The 16401-nt window shown below is 52.4% G+C and overlaps 1 protein-coding gene across 1 annotated transcript in view; it reads right to left on the bottom strand.

Moving 5' to 3' along the window:
* Positions 1 to 3281: 3281 nt before the first annotated feature.
* Positions 3282 to 16401, bottom strand: part of MAN1C1 (mannosidase alpha class 1C member 1) — a 176206-nt gene continuing 163086 nt past the window's right edge. Inside the window, exons 9-12 of the mRNA XM_010355702.2 lie at positions 10897 to 11116; positions 8124 to 8296; positions 6553 to 6668; positions 3282 to 5537 (exon numbers count right to left, since the gene is read on the bottom strand). Coding sequence (XP_010354004.1) covers positions 5411 to 5537; positions 6553 to 6668; positions 8124 to 8296; positions 10897 to 11116 — 636 coding nt within the window. The 3' untranslated portion in view covers positions 3282 to 5410. The remainder of the gene's footprint in view (positions 5538 to 6552; positions 6669 to 8123; positions 8297 to 10896; positions 11117 to 16401) is intronic.

Below are 16401 nucleotides of genomic sequence, written 5' to 3'. Positions count from 1 at the left end.
CCAAGATGCTGAAACCCTGTCTCTACTAAAAATACAAAAATTAGCCTGGCGTGGTGGCACACGCCTGTAATCCCAGCTACTTGGGCAGGAGAATCACTTGAACCCGGGTGCCAGAGGTTTGCAGTGAGCCGAGATCAAGCCACTGCGCTCCAGCCTGGGCAACAGAGCAAGACTGTTTCAAAAAAAAAAAAAAAAATTTAGCTGGGTGTGGTGGTGCATGCCTATAGTCCCAGCTACTCGGGAGGCTGAGGCAGGAGAATCGGTTGAACCCAGGAGGCAGAAGTTGCAGTAAGCCGAGATTGCACCACTGCACTCCAGCCTGGCGACAGAGCGAGACTCTGCTCAATAAAAAAAAAAAAAAGGAAATGAAATTAAAAGTTTAGTTCCTCCATTGCACTCGCCACATTTTAAGTATTCCAGATCCACATGGGGTGACCCTACTGGACGCCACTGTTTTAAGCCACCAGCAGCCTGCTCCTGTCTTATCCTGGCTGTCCTGAAGAAAGGAGAGCTGTTGACACAGGCGGTAGGCACACCTGTTTTAAGGTAGGTTGCTCTGCAGTCAAAGTATCTATAGATGCCATCCCAACAAATGAGCCCCTCTTCGCCACTCTGGAGCAGTTAAAGCTCCAGGAATGCAAAGAAAAGGCAGAAACCAAGGCAGTGGCCACCAACTGGGGTCTTGCTACTCAAAGTGTGGTCCAAGGACTGGCAGCATCAGCATCTCCCGGGAGCTTGTTAAAGAAAAGCAGAATCTGGCTGGGTACAGTGGCTCATGCCTGCCATCCTAGCACTTTGGGAGGCTAAGGCGGAAGGATTGCTTGAGCCCAGGAGTCTGAGACCAACTTGAGAAACATAGCAAGAAAAAAAAATTAGCTGGATGTGGTGGCACACACCTGTAGTTTCAGCTATTCGGGAGGCTAGGTGGAAGGACTGCTTGAGCCCCAGAGACGGAGGTTGCAGTGAGCTGTGATGGCCCCACTGCACTCCAGTCTGGGTGACAGAATAAGACCCTGTCTCAGGAAAAAAAAAAAAAAAAAAAAGGCAGAATCTCAGGCTCCATGCTAGAGCCACTGAACATGAACCTGGATCTTAACAAGCTCCCAGGTGATTCCTGTGCATTTTCAAGTTTGAGAAGCTCTGACTTAACAGGCTGAGCAGGAACAAAATAGTGCTCCAAATATAGGAAACCAAACTGATATTTTCAGATACGAAAAATAGAATCAGCACCCCCTCCTCCAGTAGGGTGTAATTAAGCATTAGTCACAGAGGGCCGAGCATCTCTCTGCCACATGACCAATGACCATACTTGCAAGGACAGGCCCCCAGGGGAAATGCTGGGGGAAGCCGGCCCATTCATCTCTGGCACTTTCTCAAACCACAGTGGGGTCACCTCCTCAAAGCCGAGGGGATGGAACTGAGAATCATATCTTGGATGCTGCCTTTAAATCAGATTTTCCATTTTTGCTTTTCTTCCCAATGCCTTTGGCCGGTCGGACCAAATGGCCAGTCATTTAAAGGGAGGCACCTAGAAAAGGACTGTGCCCCCCACTTCCCCCTTCCCGGGACCGTGTGGCTCTGCAGACCTCAGTGCCAGGAGCTCGTGTTGATGAAGCTTTCTGGGAAGGAGCCGACATCACGCCCTTCTATGAGGGAAGCAGGTGCAAATGGTACTTCCATCCTCAGTGAGGGCACAGACAAGGCTTAAAATGAGCCTGGCAGCTGCGCACTGACCCCCAGCTGGGGAAGGAGAGGGCTGCTTCAGGGAGAGGTTTGGGTGTTCAGATTCTGTGGCTTGTGAAGCTCTCTCCTACCTTCAGTGAGGATGAGTCATCCCTTAATTCCTCTTTCCTCTCGGCCTATCTTGAGTCGTACTTATTTTTATCCATGGAATGGAGTTAAGTTGCCAAAAGGATGATATTTCTCCACCTGCAAGGGCCCTCCTGGAGGATACATTTTAAAATATTCACTTTTACAATTTCCTCCCAGCAATACAGCAGAGGACAGGAGAGAAGAGGGAGACAGCCACATGGGCCTGGCGGGGGAGCCTGGGGCTTGGGGAACTGCAAAGTGGCTTTGAGACAGAGACATTCTAGAAGTTATTCTGAGCACATAATTGGACAAAAGTGAAAAGGAGGATGGTTAAGTATGCTCTTCATAACTCTCTGTATAATACTGAAGAAATCAAAGCAAACTGTCAACAGTCCTGCTGTTTTTGCCTTTGCAGCCTGCAGGTCCCTTATTTTGGTGATGAATCTCATGTTTTCCTCTAGGGAACAGCCCATCACCCATTGCACAGTCTCAGGGGGTCTGCCAAGTCAAGATGCCTGGCCCTGCCCTTGGCTAGGGGCGGGCATGTGACTCAGGCCAGGCCACATGGAAAGGAGCCACAGTAGGATCTGGAAACATTTGGATTCAGCCCTCCTGATGGCGGTGCCTAGAGAGGCTTCCCTGGTTCTTGAAGCGCCCCTGCCCAAGTCCTTTCTAGTCCTTATTGAGGTTTGGCTGCTTACTCCTTCCTAAGATTCCATAAGCCACCCCATGACATTTCAGTAAATCCCTTTCTGTGCTTAAGTTGACAGAATTGGTTTCTGTGATTTGTAACTAAAATCCCAGATGGACACAAACCCAAATGCCTGGCAACAGGGGCTTAGATCAGCAAAGTAGGCTACAGTACACAATGGAATACTCCACAAGCACGCACAGCGATGAGATAAACGTGTATTTGTTGACATGGAAAGAGGTTCACAATATATAGTTAAGTGCAAAAGCAGATTATAAGAAAACAGTGTGCATAGTAGGATACCACGTTGGCAAAATATATATTCTATATATTCATAGAAAAAGGCCTAGAAGGAAATATAACAGTATTCACCCCAGAGAGTGGGATGGCCAATGCGTCTTCTTTCTGCTTCTATTTTCTAATCGTTCTACAATGTTTGTATAGTCAGTTTTCCTGGTTTGCTTTTTTTTTTTTTTTTTGAGACGGAGTCTTGCTCTGTTGCCCAGGCTGGAGTGCAGTGGCCGGATCTCAGCTCACTGCAAGCTCCGCCTCCCGGGTTCCCGCCATTCTCCTGTCTCAGCCTCCCAAGTAGCTGGGACTACAGGCGCCCGCCACCTCGCCCGGCTAGTTTTTTGTATTTTTAGTAGAGACGGGGTTTCACCGTGTTAGCCAGGATGGTCTTGATCTCCTGACCTCGTGATCCGCCCGTCTCAGCCTCCCAAAGTGCTGGGATTACAGGCTTGAGCCACCGCGCCCGGCCTGCTTTTTTTTTTTTAAGTGAGCACAGGTGGGTCATGGGAGTCACGCTCTCATGCTGCCTGTCAAGAGCATGGTGACTTGCCATAGGAGCTACTCCCCAGCGGCTCTGCTTAAGGAGATTCTGGGAATGTCCTGAGTCTCCAGAACCAGGAACAAGCACTTCCTGTGCCCAGGGTACCAGCAGCTTCCCACTTCTCACAGCAACCTTGTGGGGTTGAGGTTTTCTGTCTGCTTGATGGAAGAGAGCCCAGAGAGAGGAGGTACCTGCCTAAGTTCACACAGCAGGGATTTAAAGCTAGGTCGCCTGGCTCAGAGCCCCAGGCAGGAGCTACTAAAGCTTATGAACAGAGTAAGCAGCTGAGCCCAGGGAAGGGCTCAAAATTCTCCCGTGACTTCCATTGTGTTGATAAGCTGCAAATGTGCCAGGAAAGGGCTGGGTGTGGTGGCTCATGCCTGAGGCTGAGGTGGGTGGATCACCTGAGCTCAGGGGTTCAAGACCAGCCTAGGCAACATGGCAAAACCTCGTCTCTACTAAAAATACAAAAAATTAGCCAGGTGTGGCGACGCATACCTGTAATCCCTGCTACTGGGGAAGCTGAGGCAGGAGAATTGCTTGAACCCAGGAGGTGGAGGTGGCAGTGAGCCAAGATCGCACCACTGCACTCTAGCCTAGGCAACAGAATGAGACTCTGGGTCTCAAAACAAAAACAAACAAACAAAAAAAGTGTCAGGGGAGGAAGCGCTGTCACTTCAGTGTTAGGACCTGAACTCTGCTCTGCACAACAGCCACAGTGTTTCAGGGCCCCTCCCAGGGAGGGCATCGGAGAGGGTGGGAAAGGGGGCTGGGTTATGGGAGGTTTGTTCTTCTGCCAGATAGTCTTTCTGCTGTTCCTTTGTATCTTCTGGGTCTTGGCTTGAAGGTCACCTGCCCAGAGAGGCCCTGCCTGACCCCGTAGGGTAGGTCCTCAGCTGTCCATCTGTCTCCTTTGTAGCATTTCCTATGGGTCACTTCACTTGCTTGTCAGTTTCCCTTACCATCGCCGTCTCCCCTCTTGACCCCTAGACTGCAGGGCTTATGACTGTCTCACTCCCAGCGGTGTCCCTGGCCTCTAGCCCGGTGTCTGGTCCGTTGCAGGCACTCACTAAGCATCTGCTGAATGATGGAACAGACACTCAACTGGGGTGGCCAGGAGACGGCAGGGGCGAGACTCTCCTCTGCCTTTTTTGGGCTGTGTGACCTCAGGCAAGTTGCTGCTCCTCCCTGGGCCTCTTCCCAATCTCAACCTGAGTGTAAATAAACAACAGCATCTGAAGGGCTGGCCCCACACTTCTTGAATATATCAGGACTGATTTCAGGGGAGGTAATAGAAGTTGGAATCATTTACTAAATTATACCTTAAATCAACTGCTGGCTGATTATTCTTTCTGATGGTAACATTGCAATGGTTTTTCTAGGAGTCACTGATGTGCAATAAGCCCAATCATATTTCTTATTCAATAAACTCTTTTATTCTAGTTCACAGATTTTTCCATTACAATAATAATGAAAAGAGCACTAGTGATTTGTAACACTGAGGCCCAATCAAAGGGAAACCCCTCCTCAAATTATAAGGTAAATGACACATAGTCAAATGCAGGGTCAGTGTTGGGCAAAAAGCATTTAAATATAGATAACAGGGTCAAGATTTTGTATGTGTGCAAACACTGGGTTTTGTTTATCAGGATGACACCATTTTAGAAAGCGCACAATTCTGAAAATTGTATGTATAATTGTGATAAAACTAAACCATAGAGAAAAGATAAATCAAGCAAAAACAAAAACCGAGAAACCAAAAGGAAGCAAATCAAATACATGGGGCAGATTGCAAACCTCCGGTCCTTTGGCCCTGGAATGGCAAGTGAGAGGGCTTCATAGAAATTCTCCTTAGAAAGGAATGTGTGGGCCAGTGTGGCCATGGCCCTGGCCTTACATTGCTGCGTCTCCAAGTCTTGTCTCCTCACAGAGGAAAAGAAGTTGCTTGTCTGACACATCTGCTGGGGGTCTGCCCGAGATGGGGCCTTTGTTCCCAGTCCCTTTGAAAACAGTCCCAAATCCTGAAAAGGCAAGGCATCCCTGCAGTGGCCCCAGGGCGGCGGCGGGGGATGAGGTCAGTGTCTGCCCCAGGCCCGGCCGGAGCTGTCTGAATGGTTCACAGGGAGCGGGTGGGCCTCGGTGTTGAACACCCAGTCTTCCAGGGAGAGCAAGTCATCTTCAGAGAACAGAAGATAGAGATACCTGTGCCCCAGGCAGGGCAGGGAAGCAAGACACATTCTGTCAGTGGCCTGGGGAAGAAGGGTGGGCCGGGGAACAAGTCTCAGGGCCTTCGTGATGGGCCTGTGACCAAGGTCAGGAAGCCTGAAACCTCAAAACTGTGGGCGGCAGCGTGGGGTTGCTAGTCCTGGGGAAGGAGGCTGTGAAAAGCAGAGAAAAGCCTTGAGCTTTGAGGTCAGAAGGACTTAGTTTACCCTGGCTCTGCCATCAGCCGGCTTCACCTGCCCGGCCCTGTATGTGAGCCCTTATGGCCCAGATCTCCTCTGCAGGGTGCCTGAGGGCTGCTCCAGTCCAGTCGGCTTTCATGTGCCCCACTGCTGCCCGCAGAGACTCTACATTCAGAGTACACATTAGGGCACTAAGACAAACGGGGTTGTGACTCTAGAACTCCAGCTTCCAGGTTGTGGGTTTTTTCCCCACTGGAAGGAACTGATCATTCTGACCCACCCTAAAGGGTTAAAGCACAAGGGGCTTGCTTTGGGGAACAGCGAGGAAGTGGGGTGGCCAACTTCCATGGCAAGAAATTGAGGGGGGCACAGCACCCACACTGCAGAGGCCACAGGAGGGAAAGTTAATGCCAGCAACCAGCACTGACATCATCCTCGTTAATCCTATCCCATTTTACACTCGAGTTCCCAGAATGGAAGCAAGCTGCAGAGATAGGTGGGAAACTGAAGGAACGTGCGGAGATAGGTGGGAAACTGAAGGAACGTGCGGAGATAGGTGGGAAACTGAAGGAACCTGCGGTATCACACGGTGCATCCCTAGGGAACTTGGATTCTAGCCTAGTCCCACTCTCCAAGAAAACGGCCTGGCCCAAGGCTCACCCCTGGGGTGCAGCCCTCTGGATCCCAAGCCCTTCACCCCTCTTGGGCTCCTGTCCTGTGACTACAGAACATGACTGTGGAAGGGAGGGACTGCAGATCCCCGCCCCCAACCGCCCACCTGTCCATCCCTAGGAAAAGCCCACGCTGCTCACTTTAGTGTCTCCGCGAGAAAGAAGCTCTGCTGCTTGTTGTCGTGGCTGGGGGTGCTACTGTACACATCTTGGATCCCGGAGAAACCGGCTTCTGTCCGACAGTATTTCTCCAAGGCCTGAGGAAGGGGAAGAGGAGGAGGAAAACAGCCTTAACACGGGACAGGAAAGGTCCCTCAAGACTTGTTCATGCCTGGCAGGCTGGAGCTAGAAAGCAGACAGCACCCCAACCCCTTGGTTGGGGACTCCTGGCATTTGTGGGAACAGAAGATCAAATTATTCTTTCAGGGTTTAGCCACCTGTCCCCAGGCTGGAGGGACCACACTCCCTCAACCCACACCTGAGAGCTCTGGCCCGACGAGCTGCCTGTCCTGAGCTCTTCACCTGGTTTGAACTTAGAGGAAGCTTCTCTTCGTGTTTCAGGGGACTAGGCTGGTCTCACAGATTCACCCATAGTGGTAAGCAGAGGTGAAGAGAGGCCACTGGTTGATGGTCATGGGCTGGGATCTGGGGATGGACTTGGCACCCCAGGGATTCTCAGGAGAGACGGCCCCTGGGCTGGAGGCAAGTGGGCCAAGCCATTCATCTTTCTATATAAATGCATTTTTTTTTTTTTTTTGAGACAAGATCTCATTTTGTCACCCAGGCTGGAGGGCAGTAGGGCGATCATAGCTCACTCTGCAGCTTCAACCTCTGGGGTTCGAACAATCCTCTTGCCTCAGCCCCTCAAGTAGCTGAGACTATAGGCGTGCATCACCATGCCTGGCTAATTTTTGTATTTTTTGGTATAGATGGGGTTTCACCATGTTGCCTATAGGCTGATAAATACAATTTCTACCCACTGAGGGGTCTGTGGACTGGACATAGGAGTACAAGATGCTTGAAGGCCAAGAGCAATGGTCCTGGGGAAGCAGGTGGACTTAACAGGGCCAGTGAACCTGAGCATGCCCCTGACCCCGTCTGAATGCAATGCTCGGAGTGGGCATGGGGGTGGTTGGGGAGATAGGGGCAGAGAAGGCTCAGCATCCACCAGGGAACCTTCTGGAATCCCCACACCTGCCTTTGACACCTCCCCCAAGACAGCCATTAAATTTCCACCTAGGTGTGGGGCTGGGGGCTGAGGGCAGGGTAGGCCTCGAGGGCCAGTAGAGACTAGGGTGGGGGCTCCCTGGGGCTGGGCTGCCTGTGGGAAGAGGAGGGAGGCGGAGGCGAGCTGCCCAGCTTTGGGATCCAGAAAGCGTCTGTTGGGACAGTGGTGGCCGCGTGGTGCTCTAGGCAGCTGCCTAGCCTCTGACCCTCTAAGTTTACTGAGGTCTGGTCCCAGGTCCCAAGGCCATGGGCACTCAGAACCCTCTTCACGTCTGCCCTGTCCTGTCTCAGGACAACTTTGCCTGGCTAGGAACTCTTGGCTCTGTAACCATCACCTTGACCCTTTGCACTCTGAACTGTGGCCAGAGGTCAATGTGGCTTGGACTTCCACTCCGTGCCCAAGCCAGGGCACCTAGCACCCAGCCTGTCTGTGAATTCTCAGGGGGCATCTGGCACCTGGCTGCCCATCCCTGGGGCCCACTCACCAGCACCACCTCCCAGCCCCACTCCCTGTAGATGGGGTTGTGGGTTTGTCGCCACAGGTACATGTAGCTCTCCACCACCTCTGGCCGGAGGATGTAGTAGCTCTCGCTCAGCTGGGTGGCCACGGCCTCTCTGCCGGAGTTAAACCAGAAGGCCTCGGGCCCGAGTTTGGTATCTGGGGAAACAGCCAAGCAGAGGGCCCAGGTCAGTCCTCCCACCTCCTGCTTTTCGGGATCCAGGAGGGATGTCAGTTGCCTCGAGCCCGCGGCCAGGGTGATGTCAGGGGTGTGTGGGTGTGAGGCGCCCCTGCCTGGACTGCTGCGTAAGGCTGCACCGGGCACATGCCCAGCTTCCCTCTTGGCCTGGACTGGATAAAACAAGACCCTCGGGGACTCGAAATGTGAGCAGCTTTGGTCCAAATGAGCTACTCAGCAGTCTGGGTAGGTGAAGGTTTGGGCGGGGTTCCACGACTGTGTACTTGGAGGCAATACCTCTGCAAGAGGTTAGCCAGACCTCAGCCAAGAGGGTTTCGGGTTTCAACACATCTGGGGAACCGAGGGTTAAACAAAGTGAGTCTCCCATCTGCAGGATTTATCAGATCCTTTAATATGTTAATATGCAATGAGGCATCTCCACGGGACCCTTTCTCTTAGAAAACTGCTTTTAACACCTCCCAGAACTTCTAGAGTTTGGGAACAGCTGAGGTGGAGATGGAGGGAAGATTGCCCAGGAATGCACCTACTTCCACAAAGGGAGCTGAGGAAGGAAAGCCCGAGGAAGCCTGGGTTCTGTTATTGTCACTGTTTTGTTCTGGGGCAATGTGCTGTCATTCTTGTTGTATGGCCATAATTGTAACCACCTCTGCAGTCACCGCTTATGATTTCAAAGGCTGTGCTGGGTGCTTTAATACACTATTTCAATTCTTAAAACATGGTTCTTTAGTAAGGTAATTGCTACTATCCCTCTCACGCAGGCGGAAACTGAGGATCAGAGAGGCTAAGTAATTTGCCCAAGGTAACACAGCGAGTTGTGGCTGAGCTGGGACTTGACCCTGGATGTGTCTGATGCCTCTCCTAGGGTGGTGCTCTTTCCCTCCTGGGTCTGACCCTCATAGGCCCAACATGTAGGGTATGAGGGCCAGATCCTTCAACCTTTAATGCCTCTCCCTCCTGTCCAGGTCACCCGAGTCCCCAGCTCCATTCCTAATGTGAACCCTCTTCCCTCCCACCAGGGTTCAAAACCCTGAGAGGCCCTGGGTTGCTTTGACTCTAGAGGCAGGGGCTACAGGTTTGCAGGACTTCCACTCTTCCACGGAGGGCTTCAGCGAAGAGGAATTAGCTAGACCCTAGCCTCTCGAATCTTTTCAAATGGCGTAGCAGCTTCTAGCCATCAGAAAACAGTCGTTTTGCCAAGTCGCTAGTGGGGTGAAGGCAGGAGCCACTGCTGCAGGCGTCCACGGGACAAGCCGAGGCTGGCTGGAACAATATGCTCTGTTAAGCGGCTGTCTTTTATGGTCTGGGCTGATTGTCTCAGACAAATAGCGAGCTTTTTATTATTCCTGAGATTTGTTATTTGTTTATGGCCCTGGCAGAGTGAGCTCTTTGAAGAGAATGGACGACCAGTTTTAAAGACCCATTGCGAATCTCTGACTTCCTGGAAACAGCTCCAGGAGACCCCATTCAGCTGGGGCGGGCACAGACACATCACAGTGGACCGTCAGCAAGTGGCTGCAGTGCTGTTGGCAGAAGGCGGCTGCCAAAGTACTTTCTCATGGGACCCTGTGCCTCACTCTGAAACCTGTGTCATTATTCCCATCGAACAGATAAGAAAACAGAGGCTGCCCAGCTGGCAGTGGCAGAGCGGCACTCGAGCCTGGAATTTTTACTGCAAATCTTGGCTCATCCCCTCCAGCCAACACTGGGATTACCACTTGGAGCAGCGGGCGTCTCCTGGGACCACATGGGGGCTGGGGATTTTTCTGAGGAGTGCAGTCTGCACACGGGGTGGAACCAGGCATCAGAAGGCCTGGGTTCCAGCCCAGGATCAATTCCTTATGTGTAGTGTGACTTTGGCTAAGTTACTTCCCCCTCTGGGCTGACTCTGCTTCTCTGTGTAAAATGAGGAGCCAGGCTCAGGCTCTTAAATGCGACCTCTGACTCTAGCATCTGACAATTCACTGGTGAGTGGTGGGTGGGGAGGACCCAGCTCTCAGGCTTTCCGGTGGTCACGGGTCAAAGAGGGCAACTAAACAGGTGGGAGCAGGAGGCAGTGAGACCCCCTCTAAGGAGGGTGCTGGGGGAAAGGCAGAAGCACATTCAAAGGCATGGGACTCAGGGTGGGACATGTGCTGGGCTCAGGAAGCTGCTGTTTCTGCCTCCAGAGCTGGAGGATCCTTTATTCCGTGCCCCTCTCAAGGAACCTTGGCCAAGTAATTTCTGAGCCTGTTTCCTCACCTGTGTGGTGAGGTTCAGTGATGATGTGTGTCAAGGGCGGAAGAGCATCGGGTACACGCAAAGTACTTCCTGCGTCGGGTAGGCGCAAAGTACTTCCTGCGTCGGGTACACGCAAAGTACTTCCTGCGTCTGTACTAGTTTCCTTTTCATTCAGGGTACAGTCTCAGAGCCTGGACAGCACATCTCTCAAATTCTACCTAAGTTCCAGCGGGAGGCTTCCCTAAGGCCATGTGCTCCCTTCACTCACTGCTGCTGGTCTTTCCAGTTCTTCCTGGTGTCTAGCCTCAGTCTCTCCTGCTGCCCCTTCCCCTTGCAGGGTTACCTGAGCGGGCGTATGACTCGTGGCACGTCTTGGTGATCTGGGCTGCGAGCTCTCGGTAGTGGACCCTCTTTTCTTCCTTGGCATCCTCGGCGCCAAGGGCGATCATGCCCCCGGAGAAACAGGCCAGGTGCCCCATCTTGTGGTCCAGAATCCCCCCTCGCCACTCGGCGATGTAGGTCAGCCCCCCGGGAGAGACATTCAGCAAGTAGGTCTCTATCGCCTGGGAGCAAGGTGGGGATTGGGCAGGGAGAAGGGGCATGGGAGGGCACAGAGAAGAGGGGGAAAGGATGGAAAATAAACATTTTGGAGACAGTAGCAAGGGCAGCTCTGCCAAGCCCTCCATCCCAGGTAAAGGAGGCCCACTGATTTCTGCTGGTCAAGATGCCTGCCAGGGCACAGGAGGGGCTGCTATTCACTGGGAGGCTCAGACACACGGCAGCTCCCCAGGGCAAGTCTCTTAGTCTTTACAATCTTCCACGTTTTAAAAAACATTAAAAAATATTTTAAGGTGATCCTCCTCCTCCATTACGTCCTCTGTTTGATCTTAACCAGAAACCCAGCTGGCCTGTGGACAGGCTTCAGGGGTCCAGGCCCTTAAAACTGCACCCAACGCTTTTTAGTGGATGTGCATCTTTATGGGAAGAGTGTCCATCTATTCTTCTCAGTTTCTCAAAAAGAACCTGCAGAAAATTAAGAGCTGCTCTCTATGGTATTTTGTCACACGTTTCCTCATTTAATGCCTACAGCAAGCCAGGCACCTGGGCTGTGGCGCCCTACACAGACAAATGGGAGGGGCAGCTTGTCCCAGGCCATGCAGCCACACCAGCCTAGAAACAAGATCCCACATTGTCCAGAGCTCTGCTTCTTCCTCTACCCGATGGCCACACCTTTTGGTGGGAAGGGAGGTGATGCTGTTGTAAAGACTCTGGGATGTCGGGGACATGAGGGGGTCACACTGCTGTCAGTCCCAGGAGCCCTGGGGACCCAGGGGAGGAAGGAAGCTGCTCACACAGCCTTGAGGCCAGACTTCATGGGCTGGTGGGGCCTGGCCCATGGCTGGGGTCCTCTGGGGCCCTTGCCAGGCCTCTGCCTCCACTCTCACCCCTCCAATCTACTCTCCAGGGGGTCTCTGTACTCTGCAATTAACACACCGGATCATATCATTTGCCTGCTTAGAACCTGTAGTGGTTTCCAAGTGCCCTTATGTGAAAAGACCAGAGAGGCCGCCAAGACTCCACGATCTGGACTCCGAGGGTGGACCTGATACTATGGACATGGCTCTGGGGCACAGACTCGTCAGGTTCAAATCCCATCTCCACCAGTTCCACGCTGTGTGACACTGGGCAGGTTGTATGTTCTCTCTGTGCCTCAGTTTCCTAACGTGTAAACTGGGGATAAGAGCATTAACTGCCTCAAAGGGTTGTGAGAATTAAATGAGATACGCCTGCAGGGCTTGGCCTATTTCCCAGCACAGAGCGAGTCCCCAGTAATTACTGGCCCCTATGATTCCTCTCCAGTCTGTCTCCTGCCCCTCCCTTCTCACACCCTACCTCACCCACACTGGAATCTTTTCACTCATGTACCCTCCTGGCTTCCAATATTTCAGGAGCCATGTAATATTTCCTTGGTGTCAGTGCTGTGCTAGGTACTGGGGCTACAGGTGTGCTGGAGAGGAGCCTGGACTCTGCCTCAGGGAGCTCACCCATTAGTGCAGGGAATTCCCAACAAAACCAAATGTACACGAGAGGTGCAATTTGTTTTGTTTTGAAACACTGTCTTAGACTGTCACCCAGGCTGAAGTGCAGTGGCACCATCTTGGCTCACTGCAACCTCCGCCTCCCAGGTTCAAACCATTCTCGTGCCTCAGCCTCCCAAGTGTTAGCTGGGATTATAGGCATGTGCCACCACCCCCAGCGATTTTTTGTATTTTTAGTAAAGACAGGGTTTCACTATGTTGCCAGGCTGGTCTTGAACTCCTGACCTCAGGGGATCCACCCACCTAGGCCTCCCAAAGTGTTGGGATTACAGGTGTGAGTCACCACAACTGGCCCAGAGGTACAATTTGTGATCAGCATTTTGAATAAAACAAAGTGAGGGTAAGATTAAAAAATGCAGGGGGAGGCGGAGAGGGGCTGGACACAGTGGCTTATGCCTGTAATCCCAACACTTTGGGAGGCTGAGGTAGATGGATCACTTGAGCCCAGTAGCTTGAAACCAGCCTGGGCAACATGGCAAAAACCTATCTCTACTAACTGCACTCCATCCTGGGAAACAGAGTGAGACTCTGTCTCAAAAACAAAAACAAAACCAAAACAAAACAAAAAGCTGGGGTGGGGGCAGTGCTGTACTTTGCAGAGTGAGGTCTGGGAAAGTCTCTTTGCAAAGGTGACATTCTTGAAGGCTGCATTTTTCTTCCTGCTTCGGGGCTTGGCTGGTGCTGGGCCTCCTCCCTGCATGCTCCAGCCCTGACTCTACTAACTCCACTTCCTCCAGAATGTCACTTCCTTGGAGAGAATGCTGCAATTTAAACCAGCACTGCCACTGCCATTACTATGGGCCCGTCACCCTTCTACATGGTGCCATTCCTACTTGGCGTATGTTTCTGTTGTATATCTGTCCCTCTCTCAGACTCGGAGTACCGTGTGACAGCAGAAGCCACCACCAGCAGCCTCCAGCCAGTGCCCGACACACAGGAGATGCTCAAGGAACATTTGCTCACTCCTGGGTCTGTTTTTTCCTTTTTTCTCTACTGTCAGGGCCCAGGGCTGGTGGGCTGGCTGCAGGACCCACACTGAGTGGCAGATAGAGAAGCGCTGACAATGTGACATGCCAGGGCACCTGCTCCACATGGGGAAGTGCTGAGGACACCTGCAGAGCAGCCGGGCTGCAGGCGGGGGTCTGCTCTGGGCCCGGCCTGGCTCCCGAGCAGAGCCACAGGCCCGGCAGCTGCTCGGCGTCACTAAGCGTGTGGCGCAAGGGAGGAGTGTCAGGGCTCAGAAACCTGGGTCAGAGTCACCAGTTGTCAACACTTTGGAGAGAACACAGATATCTGAGGGAGACCTCAGGATGCCACACACCAGAGCTGGCATCTGCACCTTCCAGACCGCCTCCCACAGGTTATTTCCACTGCGGGTTGGCCCCAAGCTAAGTAATTGCGGTCAAGAGGAAATTATAAACCAGTGCCTCTTTGAAGACACAACTGAGACACGCAGATGCAAAGATTAAAAAACAAGGCTTTTTAAAACAAAACACAAGACAGCGCAGGCTGGCAGACGACTGGTAAAAGGTTTAAATCACAGCAAGCAGAGGTGCAAGGAGCTAACTGGGGTGCAAGACCAGGGTTTATTTAAAGTATTAACAAAAATATTTGTACTGTTCCTTGCAGAGCACGGCTAACCCATAGGCAGTGAGCCCAGAGTGGCGAGAGGCCTGGGTTTGCATCTCAGCTCTGCGATTTAGGAGCTAGATGACTGTGGGCAAGTTATTTCACTTTACTGAAGACTCACTTTGCTCATCTATAAAATGGGAATAATGATTCCTGGATCGGTTGTGAGGATTAAAGGAGAGGATATTCGAAGCCTGGCTCCGTGCCTGGCACTGGCTGTTGCTTCCTTTGCCGCCTGCAGGAGCCCCATCTGAGCACTCGTGGGAGGGGTTTCAGGCAAGCCAGGCCCCTCTGTGACTTGGCCGCTGGTAAGCAGAGGCCAGTCCACTGGATCTGGAGTTGGACCCGTATTTGTGTCCTCGCTCTGACACCTGCTGCTATATGGACCTTGGGCCTTTCTGACCCTCAGTTTCATCATCTGTAAGATGGGGGCTAAAGAAGATGAGGTACTTAGAGCACTGGCCCGGAGGAGGCCAAAGTGACCAAAGCTCTCCCTCTTCTTCTTGTCTCCTGCCGTGACACTCAGAGGTGTGCCCAGTCTGAACTGTCTGACCTTGCCAGGCCCACCCCAGCTGGACACTGGTCTAACCTGGTGCTTTTCTGACCCCAGGTGCACAACAGAATTGTGGAAGGAATTTTTTTTTTTTTTTTTTTTTTTTTTTGAGACGGAGTCTCGCTCTGTCGCCCAGGCTGGAGTGCGGTGGTGCGGTCTCGGCTCACTGCAAGCTCTGCCTCCCGGGTTCACGCCATTCTCCTGCCTCAGCCACCCGAGTAGCTGGGACTACAGGCGCCTGCCACCTCGCCTGGCTAGTTTTTTGTATTTTTTAGTAGAGACGGGGTTTCACCGTGTTAGCCAGGATGGTCTCGATCTCCTGACCTCGTGATCCGCCCATCTCGGCCTCCCAAAGTGCTGGGATTACAGGCTTGAGCCACCGCGCCCGGTCTCTTTTTTTTTTTGAGACGGAGTCTCGCTCTGTCGCCCAGGCTGGAGTGCAGTGGAGCAATCTGGGCTCCCTGCAAGCTCCGCCTCCTGGGTTCACGCCATTCTCCTGCCTCAGCCTCCCGAGTAGCTGGAACTACAGGTGCCCGCCACCACGCCCGGCTAATTTTTTGTATTTTTAGTACAGACAGGGTTTCACTGTGTTCGCCAGGATGGTCTCGATGTCCTGACCTCATGATCTGCCCGCCTCGGCCTCCCAAAGAGCTGGGACTACAGGTGTGAGCCACCGCGCCCGGCCGTGGAAGGAACTTTTTAAAAAGCTCAGATTGGGATTTAATTGGCCTGGGGTGAGGCTAGACATGGGATTTTTAAAGCTCTCCAGGTGTTCCTAAGGTACAGGCAGGGGTGAAGGTCTTTGGTCAGTGATTCCCAACCCTGACTACACACGGAAATCCCAAGGAGGTTCATGTGTGGCCCGGGCCACATGCCCAGAGGTTCTGAGTCAGGGGTGCAGTCTGAACATCAGGACTTTGCAGCTCCCTAGGTGATTTTAACATGCCAACAAGGTTGAGAACCACCAGAAGATTCTTCAAAACCCCAAACTTGCCAGAGGCCCAGCCTTCACCCAGGGTCAAAGATGCTCCAGGCTCTTCACTGGGAAGATCAAATGCAGAGAGCAAAGCCTCTTCTATTCAAAGTTCTCTCCTACAAAATCAAGTGCTCCGAGTTGCCTTAAATAATTCATGGCCATTTCTTCCCATGAAGCCTCAACTATAGTGTGCCCTGAGGGCAGGGAGCCTGGCTGCTCATTAACTTTATGTTTACTCTGCAAGAGAAGCCATAAAGGGCCTCTGGGCAGCACACTCTGGCCACCACCAGCTGCACACTAATTCTCTGACCAGGGCTCTGGTCTGAGCTCAGCCAAAGACCGGAGTGAACAAGGCTGGGACTCAGACTGAGATGAGACTATAATCCCAGAAGCTGCTTCATGATTGAGGTCTTGTGCCAGGGAGCTGGACAGGGAAAACTCATTGCTGAGCCTACGGTTTAAAGGGTCCAGGGCTCTAGCAGTCTGTTTCAATGTGTGTCTTTTAAGCACCACCATTCCTGGCCAGATTCCTGTGATCAGAGGGTACTCAGAGACCATCTATCCATCCATCCAACTGCTCACACCCACCCA

Source organism: Rhinopithecus roxellana, chromosome 12 (genome assembly GCF_007565055.1).
Source record: "Rhinopithecus roxellana isolate Shanxi Qingling chromosome 12, ASM756505v1, whole genome shotgun sequence".
Taxonomy (NCBI): domain Eukaryota; kingdom Metazoa; phylum Chordata; class Mammalia; order Primates; family Cercopithecidae; genus Rhinopithecus; species Rhinopithecus roxellana.
The sequence above is the reverse complement of the archived record's forward strand: the minus strand, read 5'-3'. Positions and strand labels throughout refer to the sequence as shown.